Consider the following 22,746-nt stretch of genomic DNA (forward strand, 5'->3'; position numbering starts at 1 on the left):
AATTCAGATATACATACTCATGTCACAAGCAGAAAATGCTGATGTGAAGAGAGTACAGAAGGAACTGGGTAGAGTACACAGTATTAAAGGGAAATGAACATGTGATAATCATGGGGGATTGGAATGCTGGAGTAGGGGGAGGGATAGATGGGTGAATTACTAGGTAGTACAATCTCGGCACTAGGAATGTGAGAGGCAAAACACTCCTTGAGTTCTAAAGTATCTAGTAACAGCAAATACATTGTTCAACAATCACAAGTGGAAGAAGTATACTTGGAAAAGGCCTGGAGACACAAGAATATATCATCTGGATTGTGTAATGCTGAGACAGAGATTTTTAAATCAGATGTTATATTGTAAACATATGCAGGAACAGATATAGACTTAAATCACAATTTAGTAATGATGAAGGGTAGACTGAAATTTAATGAGAATCAGTTGGCAGAAACAGTGCATAGGAAAGTGGGATATTGAAACAAAACATAATTATGGCATGCATTTGAAATCCTCTGAGGCTGTAGATACAGTGATTATGAATCAGAAAGGCAACTGTGAAGAAACGGTGAATAGCAGAAGAAATGCTTCCATTAATCAACAAACGAAGGAAATACAAAGACAAGTAACTTAGAAATGAAATCAATTGGAAGTGCAAGAAAAATAAAGTGAAATGACTGTAGGAAAATATGAAGGAAAATGGAAACAGTCATTGGAATGACAGATTCAAAATCACAATAACTTTCAGAGCATTTTAAAGGAAAGAAGTCAACATTAAGAGTGCAAAAAGGAATTCTACTACTAAATTAAGAGTGTAGAGTCGAGAGGTGGAAAGAGTACACAGAGTGGTGTATTAGAATGAGGACCTGATAAGAAGAAATGTATGTTGAAATTGAGGGTGTAAGGGATCCAGCATTAGAGGCAGGAGTATGACCAAGCTTTGGAAGACTAGTGCTCAAACAAGGCAGAAGGAAATGATAAGATATCTTCAGAATTGTGATGTTTAAAGCTTTCCAAGCTTTCCCGGTGTACTGATTGTTCCATAAAAACACGGGAGAACTGCCGGATATCAGTAATGCCCTGCCACGATATTTCAGTGCAGAGTCTTCGGGTGAGTGCCACTATTGTAGTACTGGCGAGTACGCGTTGAGCTCCACTATTTAATAAAGCCATACTGAGGTGACATTGCGCATGCGCTGCTCAGCGTGTGCGTTCATAACAGCTCCGTGAGCTGCGCTTCACGCCCTCCACGGTGAAAGCTTGGCGTATCGATATCAGGTCGATTTTCATCTTGGTGCAGATAACTACGTCGACTACGAAGTTTCTCTACAACAGGATTCCAAGCAGAGTTTAGCTGATAACCGCTATCTCGATTGATGAGAGTCTCGTTGTCAGACAATCTTATTTCCACAGACTCATTGATAATCGAACTCCAAAAGTTTGATGTACGGGCCAAAATTTTTCTGTTGCTGTAATTCATGGAATGGTCTGTGGAAATACAATGTTCGGCAATTGCAGACTTGGTGGGATGGAGAAGGCGAGTATGCCGTTGGTGTTCCACAATGCGTTCCTGCACAGTTCGTGTTGTTTGCCCTATATATGATTTGCCGCATTCACACGGAATTTTGTAAACATCTGATTTACGCAGGCCCAGGTCGTCTGTAACAGATCGCACCAGTGACGAAGGAGGGCGAAAGATGACTCTCACTTGATACTTTCTCAATATTCTGCCTATCTGTGAAGAAATATTACCAATAAATGGTAGATAAGCAGTCGACCTGAAGGCCTCTTCCTCTTCCTTGTTCCGTCGTTTGTAGGTCTCCATCACTCTGTTCACTTGCCTAGGTGAAAAGCCATTCTTCAGAAATACTTTTTGCAGGTGTTCCAGTTCCGCTTGGAGACTGTTGGCGTCAGACATGGTATGGGCATGGTTGATCAAGGTTTTGAGAACGCCCATTGTTTGTGCTGGATGGTGGCAACTAGTAGCTTGTAGATACAGGTCTGTATGAGTGGGCTTTCTGTACACCGAATGACCAAGTATGCCATCACTCTTCCGTCACACCAAGACGTCTAAAAATGGCAGACAACCGTCTTTTTCTATCTCCATTGTAAACTTTATGTTTTCATGTATGGAGTTCATGTGACGTAAAAATTCTTGGAGACGGTCCAGACCATGCGGCCACACTATAAAAGTATCATCAATGTATCGCCAAAATACTGTCGGTTTAAAAGTGGCAGAGTCGAGTGGTCTCTCCTCAAAATCTTCCATAAAAAGATTGGCCACCAGGGGAGACAAAGGACTCCCCATGGTGACACCATCAGATTGTTCGTAAAATTCATTGTTAAATATAAAATATGTAGAGGAGAGAGTGTGCTCAAACAACATTGTAATGTCTGCACCAAACATATTGCCAATCAGATGTAGTGAGTCCACCAGAGGCACCTTTGTGAAAAGTGAAACCACATCAAGACTGACCAATAAGTCGTTACTATGCAGTTGTAGTGACTGAAGTTGGCTGATAAAATCACCAGAATTCTTTATGTGATGTACACACTTGCCTATCATTGGTTTGAGCAAAGATGCCAAGAATTTGGCTAGGTCGTAGGTGGCTGCTCCAATGTTACTCACAATTGGATGTAATGGCACATTTTCCTTGTGGATCTTAGGCAGTCCATATAGCCTAGGTGGAACTGAACTGTTTGGTTTCAGTCTCTTGATGACCTCCTTCGGTAGAGAACTGTTTGATAAAAGTTCTGCTCTTTTTCGCACCACTCGGCTCGTGGGATCCTTATCGATGTTGCGATATGTTGAGTCACATAATAAAATATTGATCTTATTAATATAGTCATCCCTTGGCATGAGGACAGTAGCGTTTCCTTTGTCAGATTTTAAGACTACTGTATCCACATCTGCTCGTAAGTTACGGAGGGCTATCCTCTCCTTGGGCGAGATGTTACTCTTCATTGGTGCAACTCTGGTCAATACACGGCAAGATTCTCAACAAACTTCCTCCCCTTCATCTGTATCAAGACGGCATATAGCTTCTTCAATGGCACTGATGAAATCCATTAGTAGCGGGGAAACAGGTGTGGGAGCAAATTCAGTCCTTTTGCTAGCACAGACACAGTCGCGTCATCTAAAGTTTTCTCTGTCAAATTAACAACAGATCGTCGAGTTGGAACTTCCTGCTGCACCTGTTTAGAAAGTCTGTCAATCTTGACAGTTTGCCTCGTCACAGCTTTATCATGGCTCCAGTTTGCCCATACATCAAACTTTTGGAGTTCGATTATCAATGAGTCTGTGGTAACAAGTTTGTCTGACAACGAGACTCTCATCAATCGAGATAGCGGTTATCAGCTAAACTCTGCTTGGAGTCCTGTTATAGAGAAACTTCATAGTTGATGTATTTATCTGCACAAAGATGAAAATCGACCTGATATCAATACGCCAAGCTTTCACCGGGGAGGGCGTGAAGCGTAGCGCACGGAGCTGTTATAAACGCGCACGCTGAGCACCGCATGCGCAATGTCACCTCAGTATGGCTTTAAATAGCGGAGCTCAGCGGGTACTCGCCAGTACTACAATAGTGGCTCTCACCTGAAGATGGCCAGAAGACTCTGTGCCGAAATATCGTGGCAGGACGTTACTCATATCCGGGAGTTCTCCCGTGTTTTTATGGAACTATCTTCAGAATTTCTAAAATAATTGGGGAAGTAGCAGCTAAAGAATTATTCAACTTAGTGTGCAGAATCTACGAGACTGTAAGCATACCGTCATTTGTAGGTATCTTAGTGTTTCAGTTAGGTGGACTGAACAATGCTGTGCTGTATGGTGGAGCTCATGGGAATGGAATGCTCAAGTTGTTTTTCCTGTAATTATTGCCTAGTTTTGGAGGATTCACGGAGATGTGTCAGTGGTTACAACAGAAGATGATTGAGATGAGGGTGAAGAGATTGATGGGATGAGTGTCAAGGAAGGCAGTGTCACGAGCACATTAGATTAAGTTCACCAGAGGTGTGGTTTTTAGATGTTTGCTTTAGATAGAAGGTAGAGGGGTGAGTGTCTGGGGAGAGGAAGAGTAATGAATAACACTCGTATTGTTGTTATAGATATAGGTGAAGGAGATCATCACCTGCAGAGAAACTGTGACAGAAGCCATATGATCTGATGGGAAGGAAGATGTATCTAGAGACAAAGCATTTCAGCACCTTGATGAAGACTGAGGTAAGCCTAATGGATTGGTATGAAGAGAGCTGTTAGATTTTAGGCAAAGGAGAATTATTGAGTTTAGAGTATGCTTGTTTACAGGCCCAGTATCTTTTTATATTGGGTAAATTATGCATATGTCTCTGTTATTGGCAGTAGCATTTTAGTGTGTCCTAATCATGAGTGTTGAGGAAAGAGTAGTAGATTTGGCATGACTGTCTGCTCTATCATAATGGAATTTTGTCAAATCATCTTTCACAAATTCCAGAGAAATTCTGGTTGTACGCAATGCCAGTTAGTGCACTAGAGTTTTGCCCATCACTCCCAAATGAGACAGGAACTGAAATTTAGTGTATCAAAGCAAAAGCTGAAATGCTGAACTTCATTTCCAATGTTCCTTTACACAGGAAAACCCAGGAGCATCAGTCCAACTCAATCCTCATACCACTGAAAAGATTTACTGTCAGTGGTGTTGAGAAACAGCTGAAATTTTTAAAATTGAGAAAAGTCCCAGGGCCCAATGGAATCCCTGTCAGATTCTATGCTGAATTTGTGACTGAGCTAGCCCCTCTTCTAACTATAGCTTATTGTAGATCCTTTGAACAAAAAACCATAGTAGAATTGATCCACAAAACTACCATCCACTAAACCTGATATCAAATTGTTGTAGAACTTTAGAACATATTCTGAACACAGACATAATGAGGTAACTCTAACAGAATGACCTCCTCCATGCTAACCAGTGTGGATTCCAAAAAAAATCAGTCACGCAAAGCTCAACTCACACTTTTCTCACATGACATACTGAAAGTTTTGCATCAAGGCAATCAGCCAGATGCAGTATTTCTTGGTTTCCAAAAAGCATTTGATTCAGTGCCACATCTATGCTTATTGTCAAAATTATGATCATATAGGGCACCAAGTGAAATAGGTGATTGGATTGAGGGTTTTTCGGTAGGGAGTATGTAGCGTGTTACCTTGGATGAAAGTCATCCTCAGATGTAGGAGTAGCATCAGTGACAGCTTACTTCAAAATTTCAAGGGCCAAAATTAAGTGAAGAATCTAGAGATATTCTTCAGCCCCCTATGTATTGCTGTTCATGTTGTATATTAATGACTTTGCAGATGATATTAATAGTAACTTCAGACTTTTTGCAGATGACACAGTTATTTGCAGTGAAACACTACCTGAAAGAAACTGCATAAACATTCAGTCAGATGTTAATAAGATTTCAAAATGGTGCAGAGATTGACAACTTGCTTTAAATGTTCTGAAATGTTGAACTGTGTACCCCACAGAATGAAAAAGCATAGTATCCTATGACTATAATATCAATGAGTCACAGTTGGAACCAGCCAACTCCTATAAATTCTTGAGTCTAACATTCCGTAGTGCTATGAAATGGAATGATCACATAGGCTCCATTGTGGGTAAAACAGATGGTAGACTTCGGTTTGTTGGTAGAATACTGGGAAAATGCAATAACAAATCACTCATGAAACCCATTCTGGAATATTGCTGAAATGTACGGGACCCATTCCAAATAGGATTAGCAGGGAATATTGAATGTGCACAGAGAAAGGTAACAAAAATGGCCACAGGTTGTTTGACCCATGGGAGAATGTCACAGAGAGGCAAGAAATTGAACTGGAAGACTCTTGAAGCTGGAAGTAAACTATCCTGAGAAAACCTATTTATAAAGTTTCAATAACTGTCTTTAAATGAATCTACTACAACCAACCATGGCTCATTCTTATAGACATCATGAGGACAATGTCAACTAATTACAGCAGACACAGGCATTTAAACAATCATTCTCTCCACTGTCAACATGTGAATGGAATAGGAAGAAACCCTAATAACTGGTAAAGTGGCACGTACACTCTGCCACATACCTCACAGTGATTTGCACAGTACAGAAGTAGATGCAGATGTCAAGAGTTTGTACAGAGAAGGTTGATGTGAGTAGATGGGATGAGTGAGTATTTGTATAGTAGCTTAAATTGAGGTTTGCTGAAGAACAGAATCAATATTAGTTATGTCTTCAGGATTTTAGCTTCTTATCTGTGTGTGAATGATGATGATAATGATGTTTGGTTTGTGGGGCGCTCAACTGCTTGATTATCAACGCCGGTACAAATTCCCAACCTTTGTTCAGTCCAATCTCGCCACTTTCATCAATGATGATGAAATGACGAGGACAATACAAACACCCAGTCATCTCGAGGCAGGTGAAAATCCCTGACCCCATCAGGAATTGAACCCAGGACCCTGTTCTCGGGAAGCAAGAATGCGACTGCGAGACCAAGAGCTGCGGACCGTGTGCGGCTGTACTGCTGGTAGGCATTTGAGTTGGCATTATTGTAATTGTGGATTTGTTTGGGAGGGAAGTTATGGGATCAGTTTTGTTCGTATGGAGAGCTGCCGAGGATTGAAAGGTGGATTGATTCATGATTACTTCTAATCAGATCAAGGACATCTTCATTTATGTGTCTATTTTTGTTAGCAGATGCTACTACTATATCAGGTGTGGCAGGGAAGAGATACAAGGTCTTCTGCAAGGAAGGCAGTAAACTGCTAAGTTCAGCTGAGCAGTGACTACTGATTTTGAGGTTGGTGGAAATAGTGGGGGGGGGGGGGGGGGGGGGGAGATATTGGTCAAATTTGAAGTAGAATTTATATAGGATGGGATGGCTCATACAAATACACTGTGTGTGTCTCCTAAAAAGCGACAATCACATTTTCCCAGGAGTTTTGTGAGATATTTGCAATTTTTTTTTTTTTTTTTTTTTTTCACAGTATGTATATGGAGTCAACCCAAACAAGTACTGCTTATCTATTGATTTGTTTCTTGTAACAAACAAAAGTTTTTAAAGTGAAATTTTATATTTAGATTTATTACCATATTTAAGCATTAACAAATGCAGTTAATGACATCGTAAGCGTGCACGAGCTCTTACATATACAATTACATAAATAACATATGTGATGTAAAAGATATTTTATATCATTATTGTCTACCAAAATATGAAATTATCCATCATACTGCACATGATATAGGCCTACCCAATATATTCACATAAATAAGTTGAATTTAAATGAAACTACAATAATGCTTAGGATCATCTTTAGGGCACATTTTGAACTCTTCTATTGTATAAAATGCTTTTTTTCACAAAGCCATTTCTGCATGGCACTTACAAACATACTCAGTGACGCATTGCGTGTCTGCACTGACAACATGTTAAATAGTTTTACCCCCATGTACCTCTAGCTTTCTTGAGTTTCCTTAAGTCTAGTGACTGTGATATCAGTCTGTTATTTTATGTATATATTATGTTGATGAGCAGTTTGTCATAATTTGTGACTGTGTTGGTATTCTTTTGTATGTATTAGACAAATTATACAAAAAGGGACTTACCTGTTTGTGTGTTTTCAGTTTTTTCAAATGTTGTCGATGAGACTCATTATTTCTGACTCCACAAATGGATTCGACTGCCTTCTTATGCCAACCAAGAACTTTTTTTGAATGCAGGGTAATTCTCCCATAACAAAATGGCATATGTCAGGTGGGTGCATTGTATGCATTCAGCAATAACTTATCACTAACACAAGACCTTAGTTGACCTAACAAATATATTGCAAGTGCTAACTTTGCACAGATACAATAAGCTCTTCCATGTTAATTTCAAGTCAAGATGGCACCTGAATGGTTTAGCTGAAGCAAAATCACTTCTATTATCTTTAACGCATACGCTAAAGAAGGAATTTACGGTTTTTCATGATTAATACTCAATTCATTGACTTGGAACTACTTATTGGCTGCTCTGAGATGCTCCCTACTTTCCTGCTTTAATGTTCATAAGCCTTTCCCAGCTGTAACAAAACTGGTATCATCTACATAGAGTATGGATTTACACAACATAGAGTTTGGAAAGTCACTTATACAGGGTGTTACAAAAAGGTACGGCCGTACTTTCAGGAAACATTCCTCACACACAAAGAAAGAAAATATGTTATGTGGACATGTGTCCGGAAATGCTTACTTTCCATGTTAGAGCTCATTTTATTACTTCTCTTCAAATCACATTAATCTTGGAATGGAAACACAGAGCAACAGAACGTACCAGCGTGACTTCAAACACTTTGCTACAGGAAATGTTCAAAATGTCCTCCGTTAGCGAGGATACATGCATCTACCCTCCATCGCATGGAATCCCTGATGCACTGATGCAGCCCTGGAGAATGGCGTATTGTATCACAGCCGTCCACAATACAAGCACGAAGAGTCTCTACATTTGGTACCAGGGTTGCGTAGACAAGAGCTTTCAAATGCCCCCATAAATGAAAGTCAAGAGGGTTGAGGTCAGGAGAGCGTGGAGGCCACGGAATATGGTCCGCCTCTACCAATCCATCGGTCACCGAATCTGTTGTTGAGAAGCGTACGAACACTTCGACTGAAATGTGCAGGAGCTCCATTGTGCATGAACCACATGTTGTGTCGTACTTGTAAAGGCACATGTTCTAGCAGCACAGGTAGAGTATCCCGTGTGAAATCATGATAACGTGCTCCATTGAGCGTAGGTGGACGAAACTAAAATGACCTCTAACATGGAAATTAAGTGTTTCCGGACACATGTCCACATAACATCTTTTCTTTATTTGAGTGTGAGGAATGTTTCCTGAAAGTTTGGCTGTACCTTTTTGTAACACCCTGTATATATTACAAAGAGTAAAGTTCCAAAAACAGATCCTTGTGGCACACACTGCATGATATCCAAGACATTTGACCTCATACACCCATTACATAGAGAAGCCTCATACTCAACAATATGTGTTAATACGCGCTGCAAAACATGAGTAATAACCAACGGAAATGTTGAAAAGCCTGAATTGGCAGATTCTTGAAGAAAGAGACAAATTACCCAGTGAGAGCTTACTTCACAATTTCAAGGGCAAATACTAAGTAAAGAATCTAAAGATATTCTTCAGCCCCCGTTGTTTTGCTCCTATAGGAACAGTGAAGATAAAATTAAAATTATTACAGCACTTACAGAGACATTTAACCAGATGCTCCTCCTGCACTCCATACTGAGTGTTTTTCTTATTTAATTTGCATCCAGAAACTGAACACAATTCAATTCTTTCACGGACGATGTTCTCAAGCACACAAAAGGCGTGACATTTTAAATCAAATGTATCACCGAAACTTTTACGATAAGCGATACTCTAATGCCAAAGAGAAGTTTCGTGAGTCCGTTTAATATGCGACGCACAGGTTTGAAAACCGAAAAACTCAATACTTTGGTACGAAATTCATTTTGAATATTGCCGCTACGAAGTGCCACAGTGCAGTGAGCAGACTGCAGAGACGTCTATTGGTCCGCGCTTGCTGCCTTTCTTTTGTCAATCAGCGCTTTTGCCAGTCTCTCTAGGCGGGCGGGTCGTAAGAATTGCGCTGAGTCTGCGCCGCAAATGTCAGTTCTATTTCGAAATACAAAAAGAAATATTTTTTTGACAGGTGGTTGAGCGGTCTGTTTAAGACCAAGGCGACCAATCGCTACCATTACCAAATTGATATGAGTTGTTACCGTCATGAAAACAGTCTTGTCATCCCATATTGTTACCATGGCAACACGAAGTAACTGTTGCGTCTCAAAACACGCAAATTAAATGAAACAGTAGTGTGGTGAAGTACTTTGGGACATGCGACAATGCCGTGTGCTGTTTGGGTGATGTGTGATATTGAGCGCGATTGTAATGTGGTTGATTTGTGAAATTAGAGCTGAACTTTGGAATAAACCAATGAGTTGTCGATATCAACCCGTGCACAGCTGTGGACTGTTGCTAACGAAAAATGAGTATTTTAACAAAGTATGACAAAGATAACATTAAATCTAAAAATTCAGTGGAAATAACGGATGAAGTGAATGTGAAAGATGAGTACGTTAACAGTGTTATTTTGTCCTGTATCTGTTTCAACACTTTTTAGTTTTGTGTAGACAGAGGGTAATGCAACGATTTTGAGCTCTCGGGAACGTTTATTTATGATCCGTTAATTATCCTCTGCTTGGCTTGTCAAACGATTCCAGTTCTGACTGTTTTACAATAGTACTAGTCCTCAGAATGAAAAGATAGTGAACGAGTTATTCGTAACATGAATATTTAAATCTGACACTACAACCAAAATTTCAGTCCACGAGGGGGGAGGGCTGTTACATTACTTTATATTTATATTACATTAGTCGTATTCTATAGATACCATGCAGAGAGTGGCCTTGGGATGTGGAAAGAAAACGGAAATGTACATTTAATTTTATTTCTTTATTTATTTACACAAGTGAAAATTTATTCCAGATTGTGGGATACAGAACAACGCCGTAAAGATACAGATTATTTCAGCGAATACATAAATTTTTGCATTACCCACAAAAGAGTTTGCACTACTTGCAGTAGCTGCACTGTCTTGTTCTAAGCCTATTGTATCTCAAATCTTCTAAAAATTCTATTTCTAAATAGAAGCAATGATCCAATAAGAATGCCCTTGGGCTTTTACAAAAGGATGTGATTGCCCATATGGTTTTAATCTTATATGAAAGACTATTGTAAATTTGTATACCACTGTTTGTTGTGGAAGTTTTGTAGGCTGATGTCTTTATTGACAGGATATGAGGCTTTTACTATTGTCTTGTATCATGCTAATGGAGATTAACATTTTCATTTATGTCTTTGAAATTCATTGTGACATACTTACATATTTCTTGGTTGTACATACAGAGAAGCTAGAGAATTGTAAACTTATGAATGAGGTGTTTGCAGGAATCTGTTTGTTGAACATGTTGCACTGCTCTTAGTTCTTTTATGGGTTAAGAAAAATGAAAATGAGCATATGGCATTGTTGGTTAGGAGGCCCCATCCAGGGAACTTCAGCCGCTGAGGGCAAGTCTTAGTACAGTCAACGCCACATTGGGCAACTTGTGTGCCGGTGACGAGGATGACACCCAGTCCATGAGTGGAGAAAATCTCCAGCCTGGCCGGGAATTGAATCGGGGTCCGTCGCATAGGAGGCAGGCACGTTACCACTGAGCTAAGCAGGTGGACTGGGTTTGGAAAATCAGTGAACTATGTGGTGCATTACCCCAGAATATAATTCTGTAAAGTAGGATGCTAAGGAATTGAGCAAAGTAGGCAATGTGGGCAGTGCTTAAACTTGCTTTAACAGAGAGTAATTATAGACTATAACATATTTTATTTAGTGTTCCATTTATTTAATTTATATGTGTATGCCACTTGAAGTTATTTTGAAGCCATATGCGTAAAAACTTTGTATCCAGAGAAGAGAAAATTTGGTTGGAGTTTATTGCCACATTGGTGTTGCATGTGTCACTTCTTGAACAGAAGTTCAGAATTTTTTTGTGTTTATTGGTAGTTTATAGCCCCCAAAAGAACTGTTTAAATGTGCTGTAGTTTTATCTACAACTGCTTGTAGTCGACTTGCGATGGTTCCTGTAATAAGGATGCATGTTTCATCTGCAAAAGCAGTATTTACTTGTGACTCAATGTTTAGGTCTAAATCATTTATATACAGAAGAAAGAGGGTTAGCCCAGGATTGGATCCCTGAGGGACTCTTTCCTTTTTTCTTCTCTTACTCTCAGAAACGTATCCTAGTATTTTCCTATAGTTCATGTTTTATTTGTATTTTATGTTCCTGCTTGTCAAGTATAATATGAATCATTTTAGTGTTGTACCTCGCCATATACTTGAAGCTTGCTGAACAGTATTTTGTGGTTGAATATGTCAAAGACTTTACTTAAGTCTGAAAAATGCCATTGGCACTTTGTTTTCTGTTCATTGTTTGCAGGACGTTGTGTATAAAATCATTGATGGCACTAGTTGTTGATTTATTTTTCATGAATCCATTCTGAATATCTGTGAGAGTTTCATTTTTCTCTAAAAATTTCATTAACCTGTTATGCACCACTTTTTCTATTATTTTACTGAAGCCTGATAATAAGGAAATTGGTCTACAGTTTCCTATATTTGATTTGTCTTCTTTCTTATGAATAGGGACCACTTAAGGAATTTGTAAACAGTCTGAAAATGTGCCTGTCAGAAGAGGTGAATTGACTGCATATTCAAAAGGCATTGAAATGTTTGTAATACATTGCTTTAGAGTGCAGTTGGGAGTACCGTCGATTCCTGATGACGTTTTCTTAAGAGTTTTGCAACATGGATGGTTACGTCTGGAGTTCTTCCACAGACATAGATTGAAGAGGAACATGATCACACTTTGTTTTTCTGTATCTTTCTAGTATCAGGTTTGCCACTATTAAATTATATGTGACATCTGCACAGTAACACCTGAAAAGTTTTGTGCTGTGTTGGGGATTATCATTACTCTCTTATTCTCATGGTTCAGAATGATATGTTCTATTTTAGGGTACACTTTATTTGCTTCCTTTTTATTACTTCCCATACTGCTTGGCTTTTATTTGTGGCTCTCTTATGAACTTATCTTTGACCTCCCCACCCCTACGTCACTCTTTTGTAGATTTGACTGTATTTCTGTTGTAGATTTGGATGTATTTCTGAATGTAGCTATCCAGAAGTGGTAGTATGTTATTTTTTTCTGTATCTGAGTAATTCTCTTTTCCTTGCTCTTGAGATTTTGTTACTTGTTGGTATCCATCTCTTTTTTGCTTTTGGAGTTTTGCTTGTTATTACTTGTGTTTTGAGAGGGAAAGCAATTTCAAAGTTAACCACTCAAGATTTCAGTACACTTCTCGAACAATTGGTTGGTGTCATACATTCGTAAAACTTCGTTACACATCTCTCCTGATGATAGGGAACTGAATGTTTCTATATTATGTGTGTTGAAATTTCTTGCTGTTACAGTTATTTTGTAGTTCTGGATGGGCAGCAAGTATCTTTGGAGGGTAACAACTGGTAGCAACTTGAGTTTCATGATCACTAAGGCTTTACTTATACATCTTACATTATAGTTTGTATCCACAAATATCTGATTCAGGGTTATAGAAGAAATAGGAATAGGACATTTTCAGACAGTGTGGTTTTGAATGTGGAAAACAGGTTTGATCTGCTGTCACAGTTGGAAACTGATGAACCACAAATAGATGTAGGAGTAGACAGGACAAAACAAACTTTCAAAAAGTGTTTGACAAGTAAAAATTCAGAAAAAGCAAGTTAGGTAGTTCACATGATAGAGTTGTTGGCCAACTGTTGCAGGATGTACTAGGGTCAGGTTACCAGGTCACAAGCTTTTTTAAACCTAATGCAAGTCTGGGTCAGGTGATAGAGGATGTAGGTTCACTTTGTAAAGACTTCACAAAGGGAGACACCGTGGTAATAGTAGGTGGGGCAGGCAACAGCATAGATAGGAACCGAAATTATTCAATTGAGAGTGACCCAGTAAAGATAGCTTCAGCAACGAGACATACTGGTATTGGGCTTGTGCCTGTTCTGGTCTCCATGACCGGGCTCTTTTAAACTCTTCTGTTAGGAGAGTTAATTTAGAGGTGGAACTGCTGCTTGGAACGGGCATGAGGTCTCATATCGGTGTGGTTCCTGTTGACTCTATCAGCAGGTTGGACTATACTAGGCATGGCCTTCACCTCAACAGGAAAGGGAAGGGAAAACTGTGTGGGCTAATAGCAAATAACTTATGGGGGGGGGGGGCGGGGAGGGTTGCTGTGTCACAAGTGGTAAAGTACCAGTGGTTACAAGTGACAGATCAGCAGTTTTTTTAGGGTAGGAAGGGCGGAAACAAAAGTTGTTCAGAAACAGGCTGAAAATGACATTCACATTGATAAAACAGGCAGCCAGAAAGCAAATTTTTATGTACACAATTCGGGCAGATAGCCTCTGATTGCAACTAAAGATACTCAAAAATTGGCTGGAAAATTAGGTTTATCCAGTTGTAATTCAGCCAGTGCACAAACTCAGCTATCATTATTGCATCAGAATATCCGAGGACTAAGGGGTAAGCTTAATGAGTTGCTTATTTGTGTTGAAGAATTAGCAAACCAGTTGATATAATCTGCCTCTCTGAACATCATGTGACCACTGGTACAGATATGTTAAAGGATTCAAGTTAGCTTCTAATTTCTGTAGAGGAAATATGGAGACTGGAGTTGTCATATTTGTCAGAAACTGTTTTGATTTCAAGAATATTGATATTAATAAATTTTTCTCAGAGCAGCACTTAGAAGCTTGTGCAACAGAAGTAGTATTCATAGTAAGTCCTTTATAATAGTAGATACATACAGATCTCCTTCAGGAAATTTTAACCTCTTCATAAAAAAACTGGAAGCTCTGCTATCCCACCTCATGGCAAAAAATAAGGAAATAGTGGTTGCTGGAGATTTTAATGTGGATTTATGGAAAAGCTCTGTCAGTGAACAATTATTTCATTAATGAAGTTGCCTCCACGTTTGAGAATTGTTTTCCCTGTTTTCCCCTGAAGGTAACTCAACTCACACACAAGTCAAAAAATAAACCATGGATTACACAAGGAATAAAGATATCATTTGAGACAAAAATGAGACTCTATCTACTATCTAGGAACAGCTCTAAGGTTAGAATTGTAATGCATTACAAAGAATACTGCAAAATATTGAAGCAAATAATCCAGAAATCGAAGCAGCTTTATTATGAGAAAAGGATAATTACATCAGGTAACAAAATAAAAACTGTATGGGATATTGTGAAGACAGAGACAGGTGGGGCCAAAAAGGAAGAGGAAGAGATAGCTCTAAAAATAAATGAAACTTTGGTAACAAGTGCCGTTAGTGTTGCAAACCTCTTAAACAACTACGTCATTTCTGTTACTGACAGCTTGGGATTATCAGGTTCGGTCAACAGTGCAATGGAGTATCTGAGACCAGTCTTTAAAAGTAACTTAAGTAAAATGGAAATGACACATCTCCCAAAGAAGTAGCATCCATCGTAAAATCCTTAAAAATCTGAGTATTCCAGTGGGTATGATAACATATCAACAAAGTTAATCAAAGAGTGCTCATGAGAATTAAGTTCTATCTTAAATTATTTGTGTAATCAATCCCTTATCAGCGGAACATTTCCAGACTGGCTAAAATATCCTGAAGTCAAGACTCTATACAAGAAAGGGGATAAAGAGTTACCATCAGACTATTGACCAATTTCACTTTTGCTGGCTTTCTCAAAAGTATTTGAAAAGGTTGTGGTCTTCCTTAAGCATCTGACTGCAAACGATATATTGTCCAAGTCACAGTTTTATTTCTGAAGGGTTCTGATATAGAGAAAGCTACTTACAATTACACTGAGAATGTACGTAATGCATTAGATAATAAATTAGAGGCTACTGGTATTTTCTGTGATCTGTGAAAAGCCTTTGACTGTGTGAAGCCTACCATTCTCTTAAGTAAATTAGAATATTGCCATGTCACTGGCAGTGCTCCAAAATGGTTTGAGTCTTATCTAACTAACAGGAAACAAAGGTTGTTGTTGCGAAATACTGGTGCAGTAAGCAGTCAGTTTTCATCTGACTGGGAATTAATTACATGTGGTGTTCTTCAAGGTTCCATTTTGGGTCCATTGCTTTTTCTTGTGTATATTAAAGACCTCTCATCTCTTACATTGCCAGATGCTAAGTCTGTTTTGTTTGCAGATGATATAAACATTTCAATAAGTAGCAAGCCAAGTACAGATTATAAGAAGAGCTGCTAATCAAATTTTCACTGACATTAATAAGTGGTTTAAAGCTAATTCTTTGTCATTAAACTTTGAGAAGACCCACTATATGCAGTTCAGAACCTGTAAGAGATTTCCTTCCAGCCTGAGTATAACGTATGAAGACATGCAGATCAAAGAAGTTGAAAGTGTTAAATTTCTGGGATTACAACTCGATAATAAATTTGGATGGGAAGGGCATACCACAGAATTGCTTAAGCACCTAAACAAGTTTGTATTTGTCATGAGAATGATGTCAGATGTAGGAGATAAAAATATAAAAAAATTTGCATACTTTGCTGACTTTCATTCTATTATGTTGTATGGGATCATATTCTGGGGCAACTCATCAAACCTAGCAAAAGTTTTTAGAGTGCAAAAGCATGTAATAAGAATCATTTATGGTGTAAATTCAAGAACATCTTGTAGAAACCTCTTCAAGGAACTTTGTATTCTAACCACTGCTTCTCAGTATATTTATTCCTTAATGAAATTTGTTGCAAGTAATATGTCTCCATTTCCAGCCAATAGCGCAATACATAGTATCAATACTAGGAATAAGAAGAATCTGCATAAAGTCCTAAAATCACTTACCTTGGTCCAAATACGGGTCCAATATTCAGGAACACACATTTTTAATAAATTGCCAGCAACCATTAGAAACTTGGTTTCAGATAAAGCACAGTTTAAACAGAGTTTGAAAGACTTTTTGATAGGCAACTCTTTCTACTCCGTAGATGAATATCTTAACAGAGACTGTTCAGTCAGCTTAAGTAAAAATATCTGTTAGCTTTCAGTTTTGACATCACTTCGTCACAACAGTCAAGATTAGGTATTTTGTGTATGATAAATTTATTAATAGTGGATGACAGTGTTTCATTCTGACAGTGTGTTAATTCTTTAAATATTAGCTGTCCCAGTTTACTGCATTGTATTAGCTTATTTTCTACTATCTCATGACAAATGATCGGGGTAGTAAGTATTATATTCAAATGTTTTATGCTTTTATGTCATATTTTCTGACATGTTCCACACCCACGAGAATATCTCATTTTTTGGGTTTATGGAACGAAAACTGAATCTAATCTCATCTAAAAAGGGCACTGGCAGTAATTTATGTGATTCTTGTTGGGGTTGTTTTAAGTTAAAAGTGTTTGTAGTGTTGAGCATAGCTCTTTTCTTTTGCTGGTTCCAAGAAAATCAATTTTTATGTCCCCACTAAGCACTTTTAATTTCTGGTCTAGATAGAGCAAAAAATTTCTTATCTAGATGGTGCCTGTTTAGTCCACATTCAAACTTATTCAGGTATAACTCAGAATTTCCCATTGGGAAGCTTAAATAAATGCTACAGCTGTATTTGTCTCAATGACTTCAGTGAGTGCCAGCTCAAAGTTGCTTTTTGCCTTGGGATGCTGAAACTTATTAATGTATTTATGTTTTAGACCTTTTGTGATGAAAATTACAGTACCTCCAATCTTATAACAGCTTCTACAGAAATAATTTTCTAGTAAATACCCTTTTATAGAAAAGGATACAATTTAGTCAGTATTTAGCCAGTGTTGCTGCAATATGTTTGATTACCGATACTGATTTTTATATTAACATTAGAGTTCCCTAAGGGCATTTTTATTACACAACTAACCTCATCCTTGCTTGGTAAGGATCTATCCATAAAAAACCATGTGTGTGGTAAATAAGTGAAACAATTTTACATTACTTATTACAGTGCTACATTATTTACACGGAATTTAATGTGCCCTGGTTGATTGTTGAATACATGTGTATCTGACTCCTTTCTGTATTAACGTTAACCTGTAGAGGTCCTTGTAGAGATTTTTTTTTGTCCTGGTGTTACATTCATGCTTTACACTATTTGTTTTATGAAAAGTGAAATATCGGTAATGTCTAAAGATATTAATGAATGTATGTAGTGTGTAGTAATTGTCAAAATACCCAGTTTTTTGAAGAGGCCTCTTCAGGATGTTCTTGAATTAACAGCAGACATAATTCTCATAACACACCTCTGTATTTTGAAAATAATAAATTATATCTGTAACTTCAGTTTCCTCAGAAAATGATTCAATAAATCATTATTGACCAATTTCACTTTTTCCAGCTTTCTCAAAAATATTTGAAAAGGTTGTGTTCAAGTGTCTCCTGAAGCATCTGAATGCAAATAATATATTGTCCAAGTCACAGTTTGGGTTTCTTAAGGGTTCTGATATAGAGAAAGCTATTTACACTTACACTGAGAATGTACTTAATGCATTAGATATTAAATTAGAGGCTGCTGGTATTTTCTGTGACCTGTGAAAAGCCTTGACTGTGTGAAGCACACCATTCCCTTAAGTAAATTAGAATAGTGCCGTGTCACTGGCAGTGCTGCAAAATGGTTTGAGTCTTATCTAACTAACAGGAAACAAAGGTTGTTGTTGCGAAATACTGGTGCAGTAAGCAGTCAGTTTTCATCTGATTGGGAATTAATTACATGTGGTGTTCCTCAAGGTTCCATCTTAGGTCCATTGTTTTTTACTGTGTACATTAATGACCTCTCATCTGTTACATTGCTAGATGCCGAGTTTGTTTTGTTTGCAGATGATACAAACATTGCCATAAGTAGTAAGTCAAGTACAGATTTAGAAATAGCTGCTAATCAAATTTTCACTGAGATTAATAAATCGCTTAAAGCTAAGTCACTGTCATTAAACTTTGAAAAGACCCACTACATGCAGTTCAGAACATGTAACAGATTGCCATCCAGCATATCTATAACATACTGTATGAAGACATGCAGATCCAAAGAGGTCGACAGTGTTAAATCTCTAGGATTACAACTCGATAATAAATTCATTTGGGAAGGGCATACCACAGAATTGCTTAAGCATCTAAACAAGTATGTATTTGCAGCAAGAATGATGTCAGATGTAGGAGATATAAATATGAAAAAAAATATGCACACTTCGCTTACTCTCATTGTATTATGTCATACGGGATCATATTCTGGGGTAACTCATCAAACCGAGCAAAATTTTTTAGCATCCAAAAGTGTGTAAATTCAAGAACATCATGTAGAAACCTGTTGAAGGAACTTTGTTTTCTGACCACTTCTTCTAGGTATATCTGTTCCTTAATTAAATTTGTTGCAAGTAATATATCTCTTTATTTATTTATTTGTCCATATAAATCTCTTTTTATCAAAAAACAAAGATGATGTGACTTTCCAAACGAAAGCGCTGACAGGTCGAAAGACACACAAACAAACACAAACATACACACAAAATTCAAGCTTTCGCAACAAACTGTTGCCTCATCAGGAAAGAGGGAAGGAGAGGGAAAGACGAAAGGATGTGGGTTTTAAGGGAGAGGGTAAGGAGTCATTCCAATCCCGGGAGCGGAAAGACTTACCTTAGGGGGAAAAAAGGATGGGTATACACTCGCACACACACACACACACACACACACACATATCCATCCACATGTGTGTGTGTGCGAGTGTATACCCATCCTTTTTTCCCCCTAAGGTAAGTCTTTCCGCTCCCGGGATTGGAATGACTCCTTACCCTCTCCTTAAAACCCTCATCCTTTCGTCTTTCCCTCTCCTTCCCTCTTTCCTGATGAGGCAACAGTTTGTTGCGAAAGCTTGAATTTTGTGTGTATGTTTGTGTTTGTTTGTGTGTCTTTCGACCTGCCAGCACTTTCGTTTGGTAAGTCACATCATCTTTGTTTTTTGATAATTTTTTCCCACGTGGAATGTTTCCCTCTATAATATTAAATCTCTTTTTAAGTACATATATTGTACACAGGATACTGAACAGAAAACCTTTTTGGCTATTGGTTTTTCAAATGTCAAACATACATTTTATAAATTTTTATGACAAATTGGATCCATACAGTTAATAATTACAAATTTTTGAAATACTGTATATTTATAACTTATTTCTACAATTAAAGATACAAATTACATTTTTTCTTGCGTAAGATACTGTGAGATTGAATATTTCCAACCAATAGCTCGATACATAGTATCAATACTAGGAATAAGAATAATCTACATAAAGACCTAAAATCACTTACCTTTTTCGAAAAGGGATCCAATATTAAGGAACACACATTTTCAATAAATTACCAGCAGCCATTAAAAACTTCGTTTCAGATAAAGCACAGTTTGAACAGAGTTTGAAAGACATTTTGATGGGAAACTCCTTCTACTCTATAGATGAATATCTTGACAGAGACTGGTAGGCCAGCTTCGGCAAAAATGACCGTTAGATTTCTATTTTGACAGCACTTGGTCACAACAGTCAAGATTAGGTATTTTGTGTATGATAAATTTATTAATAGTGCATAACAATATTTCATTCTGACACCATATTAATTCTGTAAATATTAGCTATTACAGTTTACTGTATTGTAGTCACCTATTTTGACAATGTCCTGACAAATGATCAGGATAGTAAGTATTATATTCAAATGCTTTATGCTTTTTTATGTTATACTTTCTGACATGTTTCACACCCAACGAGAATCATCTAATTTTTTGAGTCTATGGAACGAAAACTGTATCTAATCTAATCGAATAATAGAGAATGGACATATGCAGAATAAATCGGTTTCTTCATTTTTAACTTTCCTACAGCAGTGATCATGCCTACTGCAAACATAGCTGAACCAAGGCGCTTCATTAATTCTAGGCAGTGTATTTATCAGCTGAGGTAGTGATGCGTCTGTAGTTCCTGAAACTTACAGTAATGCTCTCCATTTCTTGAATTTCATTGTTTGAGAAACTCACATTTGCAGTTTGTGGCATTCTGTGTGAAGTACTGGACTGTGTGTATTAAGTCTTGTTAAGATTCAGTGATAATCTGTTTTCCTTAAGCCTTGTTAAGATTCAGTGATAGTCCATTTTCCATGAACCATTGTTCATATTTTCAAATATTTCATTACCTGCTTTTTCAGGAAGGGGGTGATATTATTATTTTTTTTTTATTTCTGTGCTTGTATCATCTGCAAAATGTGTAAAATTTGCATCTTCTGAAACGGCAAAACTAAGATAAATTATGTTATCAAAAACAACAGTGGACCCAAAAGTGAACTTTATGGCACTTCATATCTGATTGCTTCAAATTCTGAGAGCCTATTATTATGCGATTGACATGGACTATCACATTGTAACCCAAAGGAGCCCATAAGCTGTAAAAAATAGTCTACTCAAATATTGAATACAAGAAGTAGAATATAATTATTTAGAACCACAGATTCTACTACATTTGTAGTACACTTGATTACTGCTATAGATGATTCAAAAATGATGAAACTAGTTTATTCTGTTTGTTTCCACTTGATTCAGAATTACATAATAATTTTCGGGAGAAACTCATCTTGATGCTAGTTGTGGACATGACATGGATTAAAATTAGTCTCTACAAAGATTTCAAGGAGAAAACTGTGATGCCTGAAAGAAGTCAGATAGATGGATACACATGCGTTCAACTATCAGCCAGGACATATAAAATAATAACAAAATAAAATAAAATGTCTTGTGGATAATGTGATGAACTAAAAATTTGAATTAATAACTTTTATTTTGGGCAATTTTTGCTGCTCCATCCAAGGTTGAACAGTATCATCACACAAACTTTTACAGACAATATTTTAAGTTTTTTATAATTACCATCAACATTGTAATACAACAATATTTCATAATTTTATGTCATTACATTATATTCTGCTTTAATAAAATGAACACATTTGACTTCTTTTCACCTCCCAGAGTGTCCTCTCTGTGAGATCCATGGAATATGGCTAGTGTAAAGTACTGAATGTGTTGGTTTATCTCTGTAAATACAGTAGGAGAAATGAAAGAAGCAACCACTGAAACATTTCTTGTAATTATTACAGATATTATAAAGAATATCTCGAACTGCAGCTGCAAGTGGCTGTGTGTAAGGTAAGGAGCATGCCTTTTGAAACATGCAAACTGTTTAATGGTTTAGTTATTTGCATGTTGCATGGATCATAGTTGAGACTCTTGTTATGATGTGGAATGAGATAGTATTTTAATTGTAGAACGCTTCCCGGTGAATAGTATGGCAGCATTCCAACCAGTTGTGTGGTTGTCTTAAGCAATTTTTTTAAATGTTATTTTAATTTCTTGAATTCCGAAAAGCATTTGACTCAGTACCACACCCACAGCTACTGTCAAAAGCATGATTATATTGGGTATCAAATGAGATTTGTGACTGGACTGAGGACTTTTTGGTAGGAAGGCTGCAGCATGTTTCTTGGATGGAGAGTCATCATCAGACATAGAAGTAACTTTGGATGTGCCCCAGGGAATTATGTTGGGATCCTTGCTGTTCATGTCATATGTTAATGACCTTTCAGACACTATTAATAGTAACTTCAGACTTTTTGCAGATGATGCAGTTAACTGTAATGAAGTACTGTCTGAAAGAAGCTGCATAAATAATCAGTCAGAACTTGGTAAGATTTCAAAGTGGTGCAAAGATTGGCAACTGGCTTTAAATGTGCAAAACTGTAAAATTGTGCACTTCACAAAACAAAAAAAAACATAGTTTCCTATGACTGTAATATCAGTCACTTACAAAACACTCATCCAATCAGTTCTAGAATTTGCTCAAGTTAATGTGACCAAATAGGACTAACAGGGGGTTTGAACATATACAGAGAAGGGCAGCACGAATGGGTACAAGTTTGTTTGACCTGTGGGAGTGTGTCATGGAGATACTGAAGAAACTGAACTGAAAGACTTGAAGATAGATGTAAACTATCCTGAGAAGGTCTACTAACAAAATG

General features: G+C 37.5%; 1 protein-coding gene across 2 annotated transcripts in view; it reads left to right on the forward strand.

Moving 5' to 3' along the window:
- Nucleotides 1-4,146: 4,146 nt before the first annotated feature.
- Nucleotides 4,147-22,746, forward strand: part of LOC124805160 (sodium channel and clathrin linker 1-like) — a 112,112-nt gene continuing 93,512 nt past the window's right edge. Inside the window, exons 1-2 of one of the 2 annotated variants that reach the window (XM_047265639.1) lie at nucleotides 9,639-10,145; nucleotides 21,829-21,877. In XM_047265639.1, coding sequence (XP_047121595.1) covers nucleotides 10,060-10,145; nucleotides 21,829-21,877 — 135 coding nt within the window. In that variant the 5' untranslated portion in view covers nucleotides 9,639-10,059. Of the gene's footprint in view, nucleotides 4,220-9,638; nucleotides 10,146-21,828; nucleotides 21,878-22,746 lie in introns of those variants that run through there. The other variant, XM_047265640.1, reaches the window with a different exon arrangement.

The sequence above is a fragment of the Schistocerca piceifrons genome, chromosome 7 (assembly GCF_021461385.2).
Source record: "Schistocerca piceifrons isolate TAMUIC-IGC-003096 chromosome 7, iqSchPice1.1, whole genome shotgun sequence".
NCBI classification, from domain to species: domain Eukaryota; kingdom Metazoa; phylum Arthropoda; class Insecta; order Orthoptera; family Acrididae; genus Schistocerca; species Schistocerca piceifrons.